Here is an 8,447-nt window from a genome sequence, read left to right on the forward strand (position 1 = left end):
GATGTCCATCAAAAGAGACAATATCACTACAAAATACCTCACAAAGCTTGGTATGTACACTTGAGTCCCTGTAGAGTTAGCCAACAATATTTGGTCACAGGCAGTGGTTAGTTTATGTAATATAATCACTGCTATTGATAATTTTTCTCTTTGTTTGAACCTCAATATATTATCATTATTAGTTTTAGCAGCCATGGGGTAAGTGATGACAATGTTGTTTTCACCATAGTTTATCCAAAAAAAAATATGAGGGCCTATTTTGCTTTCCTGCTTTAACTTCCTCAAGAAGATGCTTTTCTTTATCATTGAATGTCGCCAAAAGTTGCTGGAATCTTTACTGATGCTGTTAAAAAGTGAATCTTTATGCAGGAATAGGCTCATACGTGAGTCCTAGTTCATTGATTGAGGGTAATATAGTGAATTCAAACATCATCGCATTGGAAAGATAAGACATCGTATTAGAGTCTCGATGCACTATGAAAATAAGATGTATGTTGTGTTCAAGTCCCATCAATTTATGTCTAAGACGCCTTTATAGGGATAGGACGTTGAGATTGGATCTCAATGCATGTATTGATGATATTATGATGGCTAAGGCAAAATAATGAGTATTTGATGATATATCCCATTGATATGCTCTATTCCCTAATTGAATGTGGTAGCAATAAATCATATGTATGCCTCAATTTGCCTTTGTAGTAGCTATCATAATTTAATATGCTTAAGGCATGATTATATTTCATTCCTCAATTTGCTTTTGCAGTAGCTATCATAATTTGATACGCTTAAGGCATGATTATATTTCATTCCAGGGGAATGAGAAACTTATTAATGCAAAGGTGCACTTGATTGTGATAGTATCACAACTCACCTCCGAATGAGGTAAAATAACTGAAAAGAATTGTTTCGAAATCTACTTCTAAAGTAGTAAATCTGAAATTTACTAAAGAAAAAAGTATATGTCATAGTAAACTTGGAGTTTACTAGAATAAAAGTTCATAAATTGATATGAACGATTGTGACATCTCGAAGATGTGCATATTGAATATTAGACCTGTATTGAAGAACTAGAAGATTCTTCGAGAATTGTTTATGTCGCTTGTTCTCATGATAAGTTGGTTGGACCAACTAATGTTGGGATTGGATCCCTTAAAATCTAAAAATTATAAAAGGTGAATATGAGTCGTTCACCTATTATGTGATATGTTGAAAAGATGCATCAATAAGATGATCACATGTACATTCATTGTCAACTTGCGTTTGACATTCATTAAGTTGTTTTCTCAATAAAATTAAGTTAAGAACATAACTTTCAGATTGTGCAATCAAGATAATTTATCTTGATGATGATGGTTTGCCATTGAATACCTTCAATAAATAGCTAAACCATTGTTAATCAGAACAAAGCTTCATGTGTTGGTCTGAAATACGATATGTTGCATACAATAACACTTGTATGCATTAGACCAATAAATTATGATTATTTCTTCCCTCCCAATTAGTTCAAGGCCAGGAACTAATTATTCCATTTAATAATTTTGATGTGCGGTATACGATTAATGAATGTACCATGATGCACAAAAATGGATCCATCAAAGAAGATGGAGGATGTATGTTAGCTTTCTTAACATAAGGGGGAGATTACAAGCAGCTATGAAATATGTTAGGAATTATCACCGGATCCTCATTCAAAAGATAATTCAAGTCAAATGCCGAAAACATCTCATATTAAGCTGCAAGTGCTCCTATTTTGTGTTCCTAAAGAATAAAGTCTATGCATGCGTGAAGCGTGGTAGACCAATCGGTTCCAAATAAAATAATTCTTAAAAAAGATAAGGAGAAAATAATCATAATAAGAAGGCAATGTGCTTTTGAAGAGTCTACGACATAACACTTCATAAAACCTTATGAAAGGTTCAGGTACCTGAAAATAATGAAGTGATGAGATCTCAAAATGTTATGTCACATTGTGAACTGATATAATATGATATTATCGCCGATGATATCTTTGATGCAATATTGGCGCAATATTGTAAAAGATTATGATGATTTGAATTCTATGTTAATTTAAGCATGCTGACATAGAAATATTTATCAAGTGACCTGAAAGGATGCATTTTGGTAAGCGTAAAACTTATTTGATTTGCAGTCCAAACACTTGAAGATGTCACAATTGACATTTTGGATATTGTTACTTGACAAACATCCATATGAAAATCCATAAAGGATTCAAAATTCCTAAAACATATAAAATTTATGGAAAACTTTTTATTATCCTCATAAAATATAATTTGATGATTTGAGTATCATTGAAACTCTTGGAGAGTTTTCAAAAGCAATAGAGTATTTGCTTAAATGAGAAACATGCAAAAATTGAATAAGGATCCATTCTGACCTCAAGAAAAGAACGAGGAACTCCTTGGTTATGAAGTATCATATCTTATTGCAATTAATGCACTAATGTATCTTCCTGATATAGCCTTATTTTTTTTAGTTAATTTGTTAGCAAGTTTGCAGTCCCGATCTTATTGGTCATACTGACTTTGGGTACTTATCTGACCTACATAAAGCTCGGTCTCAAATAGGCTATGTGTTCATATGTGGTGATACTGCAATATCTTGGAGATATACAAAGCAGTCTATCGTAGCCACTTCATCAAATCATACTGAGATAATAGCTATTCATGTAGCAAGCCGAGAATGTATATAGTTGAGGTCCATGATACATCTCATTCGAGAAAAATATGGTGTGAAATATGACAATCTACCCATAATTTTATACGGAGATAATGCATCATGCATAACACATCTTAATGAAGAATTCATAAAAGGAGATAGAACGAAGCACACTTCATCAAAACTTTTCTACATACATGAGTTAGAAAAGAATGGTAATATCAACGTGCAATAGATTCGTTCAAGTGAAAATGTGACTGATTTATTCACCAAGTCTTCTCCAATTATAACTTTTAAGAAGATGATGCACAAGATCGGGATGCAAAGGTTCAAGGATGTTCTCATTAGGGGGAGTTAATACGCGTTGTACTCTTTTTCCCTCACGAGGTTTTGTCCCACTCGATTTTCCTTGTAAGGTTTTTAATGAGATAGCCGATATGCGTATTGTTAGAAATGTGTACTCTTTTTCCTTCACTAGATTTTTTTCCTACTGGGTTTTTTCTAGTAAGGTTTTAACGAGGCACATTATCTATCTAGACATTCAAGGGGAAGTGTTATAAATGTATTTACATTATAGTAAATGTCTATCAAGATCTAATAAGATCTAGTTGATATCTATCAGGATTTGATGTATTTGTCTTTTAGTGTGAAACTAGGGGCAAATTCCCCCTATAAATAGAAGGGCTTCCTCCATTGTATATCATCCTCAAGAGAAGAAATAAAAACCACTCTCTCTATTCTCGGTACTCTTCTTCTTGTTCTTTATTGTTTTATAATAGAAGGATTATTTTCCTCTCTTTTGGTTAGATAATGATGTCCATCATAAATTACAAAAATTAGCATTACTCTTTTTGATGGTCCCTTCCCTGTTTAATTATTAGGACCACTAATTGTAACACCCAACTTAGTATGAGAAGTTTTACATTGACAAAACATAAGAGATGTTGGGTATATAAGTAATGTAAACAACATAAATCTCCTAGTTAATGAAACTAATTACATAAAATCCCTTTAAGTTTCCTCTCTCTCGATTTTTGCAAATATACTCATACATTCGGCCGTTCATTATACATAGGTCAAATGTATGATAAAACAGTTGATCCTATATTTAAAATAAGATAAATCTTAAATTATTTTACTGTTCCTTAATTAACGACAATAACTAGCTAACATTAACTAGTGTATGAAAAAAAACAGCAACTGAAATTTCAATTTCAGAAATTTTCTTAAACATCACAGTATTTTTTTTTCAGATTGACGATCTGAAAAATCAAAAATAAAAATTTCTTCTACATTCATTCTTCAATTCTACTAAAATTAATATGATCCCCATATCATCCAAGCTTGTGGGAGAGATCTAAGCCGTTGTTTTTTTAATCAGATTATCTCTGGGTGCCACGTGTTCAGGTACTCTCTTGTCTTCGCATGCTAGCGATATTTTCTTTCCCGTGACAAGACGGTCTAAATGTAAGCTCAAAAAATGTGCATGAATTGTCAAAAGCTTAAAATGGAGAAAAGGCCAAGGCCAACAGAGTCTCTTAGGGACGTTTGGCCAGAAAATAATTACTAAAAATTACACAAACCTATAACTTAATATTCACTCGTTACAAAAAATCACATCTCTCCAAACCTAGTACAAAAATCTCATTTTTCTCTAAAAATCCATACATAAATACATACATACATACATATATATATATATATATATATATATATATATATATATATATATAAAACTTCTATGTATATATCCTGGAGAGATGGACGTAGTCCCCAATAGTGTGTCACAGATGGAGTTTCATGTCATGCTCTCTTACATGCAACATTGTGTTTTTCTAGAAACAATATTCTAATTAATTAATTGGAGTACCTTCATATCTTGAGGTTAAATGAATGAATATTGTACGAAACTAACACTTTTACCTTGTTGCATCCGCGCTAAATTGGAACATGAGTTGCATCCGCGCTAAATTGGAACATGAGCTTAATTTCTAGTGTATATATAACAATAGTATTATTTTTATCACCAGACATAATCTTAATGAAAGTTACAAGTAATAATTCATAAAAAGTGGAACCATCCTTTTCAAAAAGATAAAACAGAGACAACCTATTGTATATGACTTGGTACTAAATGTTAGTAATATTCTTGGAGCACAAGTGCATTTAATAAATAAAAGAAACAAGAAAGAAAAAACACAACGAATTTAAAACTTGACCTTATGAGCTAGTTTTGTTTCCTTTACAGCAACAACAAACAAGAGATCATAAATTATTTGTTGCATGTAAGTGCTTATAAATCTTCATTCATTCATGCAAACAAATAATTGTTAGACGTCAAACATCTCTCCATAATAATACTTTGACTATCCAAATTATTTGCCGTAGCTAAGCTATTAATTAGCTCAACATTCCTCCTCTTCGAACTCGGCCCATCAGTATTGTTATTATTACTCTGATTATTATCTCCTATCGAAGGAGGTGGTGATGAACACCTCGAACATATCTCCGGTGTACGGGGACGTCTCCTTGGCCTCACTCGATTGATCTCCGTTACATTTGATTCAATCAAGTGAGGAAAATTCAGTAGGGCACTAGTACCGCGTAGCCTATACGCGGTTCTATCATAAGCTAATGCTGCATCCTCCGGTGTCTCATATGTTCCTAGCCAAAGCCGCGCGCCTCTTCTATGGGGGTCCCTTATTTCCGCAGCGTATTTTCCCCATGGCCTTCTTCTCACTCCTTTGTACTTTTTCGGCCTATCATCTAATAATATTGGTTGTGTTACATTTTCTGTTGTCTCTTGTGATATAGGGACACTATCTTGATTTTCTTGATGAATATTTTGTTGGAATATACCGTTTTGATGGTCAGGAATTGAAGAATATTGTCTAGGTGATTGGATTTCTGATAAGATTTGGGAAAAGTCAGGATCATTGAAGAGATATTGCATGTTATCAAGATAATTTTGTTCAAAATCTAAGGATAGTCCCTGCATGATCTCTTTGATTGCAAGGGAAACTGAGGTTTTTTTTTTTCTTTTTTCTACTTTTCTTTATTTTTGGACACTTTTGAGAGTGATAAGAAAATTGATGATATGTGTATATAACTATATATATAGAGAGAGAGAGTGTTTTGGCTAGTATAAGTAGTGCATGAATGTGAGATATAATATGTCGGCTTTATTGCTGCGGGGAAATTTAGTTGACTTTTCAAAAAAAGGAAAATAAATACTCTTTCCAAAAAGGGAATATTTTTTCAAGGACCGATTAAGAATACTACAGGTAGGTCCTAGCATTGGTTTCAAGTTGAAAATTCTACAACAACGGAGTATTTCAGGAAAAAATAATTAATTATTCTCAATTTGTGGTTAATCAAATTAAATAATTTAATCTTAAAAAATATGCATTAAAATGGGGGAAAAAAAACTACAACAAATTCAGTACACAGTTCCACAAATTTAAGTTTCCTCAACTGTTAGTATAAAACCAATAAAATATTTTACACTGACTTCAAATTTATCTGATAGTGTAGAATATTTTGTATACTGAATATATACAAATAATAAGATAATAATATATACAAAACCAAAGACTAAAATAAAAACATATGCACAATTAACACATCACATAGCTCTGATTGAGTAAAAGTTGACATACGCTATACATGTTTAATTTGTATGTTGGTAGAGCCAGATCTTCATTATTGTTAACTACGGTTTTCGGATTATAGATTAGCCACGAAAACGTGATTCCCCATGGAACAAAATTTGATTAATTTAAAACTTTGTTTATGGGACAAGTGGAGTTAAAAGTTGAAGATGATCAATTTCAAGGTCATGTTCTTGTAAATCACCTGTTTATAAGATACGTTTGATTATTAAGTCTATCCATTTTAATCCATACAATTTAGGTATCTAAAAGTTAGATTGATATGTAGCTCAAATTGGCCTATGCTAAACCTTACCGAAATATTTTTAAGTGGGACATTTTTTTGAAACAATAAATATATTATAATAATAAAATATAAATTATTAGATACTTAAATAAATAAATAAATAAATAAATAGATGAAGATACGAAAATTTAGTGAGAGTTGGACGTATTGAGCTATGAACTAATTAGATAGTATATCTTTCCGACTATGGGATGTAAATTGACACCTCTCAATACTTATGGCTCTTCCACTATTAAGAAATTTACTGAAAATCTACAAACATTTAACTATAAATTTATTAATTATTATCACATGATAATATGAATTTGAGATTACTATAGGAAGTGCGACGTGTGTTGTATCCAATAGCATGCAAGAAGTTTTTTCAGCATTCAGTAACTTTGCACCTTACGCAGTTGATCATTCCACAAACCATCAATAATATAATGCATGTCTGCAAATTCATAATATTATACTATATATTAAATATACTTGTCAAATGTTATATCAAGCTGTTTGTATTTCTTCATATATGTTTGAGGTCATATCAAACTCTTTGTATAATTTCTTCATAGATGTTTAAGATCATTCCAGCTAGTCCTTCATTCTGTTGATCGGTTCATTGAATGGATTTCTTTAATTTGCACCCACTTTCAATATTCAAAAAGCATCGTTGAAGCTAATTTTATATTGTCTATCTGATCTCAATTTTAATAATATTCAATCGTTGTTTTGATTAATAAAACAAAAAAAGACATCACCTTTTAATTATTTGACCATGTCCAGACGTTTTTGAGGATTAATTTAATAGGGAAACAAGGTTTGTTTGTTCAAGTAATCTAATGGAAAAGACGTTCTCTTTTAATCTAGTTGGCTCAACTTAATTAGATGAAATATTTCTATTTTTATTACGTAATATATTTAAAATAGGAGGACGATGCCTCGGCAGCTTTGATGATTTCTCATGCAAGTTAAATTGTGGTTGTATTAGCTGCAAGCGAATGTTGGAGTGACACTTTATTAGATGTGTGTTGACCATTTACTCTCGTTTTGTATAATGTCGTATGTATTTTATAATTCACTTGATTTACATGTGAGCTTAATGGTGTAATCTTATTGTATACGAAGTTTATTAATGAAAAACGACATGATTTAGAAGATACGAATTGTAAAATTAAATTGTTGTTAAACAACGTCATCTGGAAAACTAGTGGAAAATTCAAAGTTTTATTGAGGAAGACAGAATCCATATGCTAAAATGATTTCACTTAAAATAGTAGGGTTGAAAATTTTATTAGTCGAAAAGTAAAAGTTTAGGAAGACAAAATGTTTCATCGGAAAAATACATTTTTTTAGTCCAAACACGCAAATTAACTTCCTCAATAATAATTACAATATTGCAAAAATTTCTAAAAAAATAACATTTTAAAAAGAGACTAAACCTAAACAAGTTTAAAACAGAGGATATTTCAATATATTAGGTGAATAATAGTAATACGTAGATTGTTTTTGTGACCTCAGGGCTTACTACATTTGATTATTTAACCGGATCAAATTCAAAATTTGGACACAACATATATAAACTTGCTGAAAAGACTTGTGAAAAGTGCTTGTATTCTTAATTTGCTTTTCTAATATTGACAAAATATTTTTTGAATTAATTAGTGAAATATAAAATGCTACTTCCCAAAGCTACTTTTGAGGAAAACATTTTTTAAAATAAGTAAATTCAATAGTAATATGACCAAACGTATTGTAAAACTAATCGAAGAAAACAATGATGCATAACATATATTGCCTTTTTATATTAATTTAAATATAAATTAAATGAAGTA

General features: G+C 31.0%; 1 protein-coding gene across 1 annotated transcript; it reads right to left on the reverse strand.

Moving 5' to 3' along the window:
* Positions 1-4,792: 4,792 nt before the first annotated feature.
* On the reverse strand, positions 4,793-5,822 carry LOC124886376 (pathogenesis-related genes transcriptional activator PTI5-like). Its single transcript, XM_047394327.1, has one exon. The coding sequence runs from the start codon at positions 5,672-5,674 to the stop codon at positions 4,988-4,990; it is 687 nt and encodes a 228-aa protein (XP_047250283.1). The 5' UTR covers positions 5,675-5,822; the 3' UTR covers positions 4,793-4,987.
* Between the last annotated feature and the right edge of the window lie 2,625 nt (positions 5,823-8,447).

The sequence above is a fragment of the Capsicum annuum genome, chromosome 8 (assembly GCF_002878395.1).
Source record: "Capsicum annuum cultivar UCD-10X-F1 chromosome 8, UCD10Xv1.1, whole genome shotgun sequence".
In the NCBI taxonomy this organism is placed as follows: Eukaryota; Viridiplantae; Streptophyta; class Magnoliopsida; order Solanales; family Solanaceae; genus Capsicum; species Capsicum annuum.

Bases quoted from the DNA above. Each gene is read 5' to 3' on its own strand.
- LOC124886376 (XM_047394327.1), bottom strand. From the start codon at position 5,674: ATGCAGGGACTATCCTTAGATTTTGAACAAAATTATCTTGATAACATG.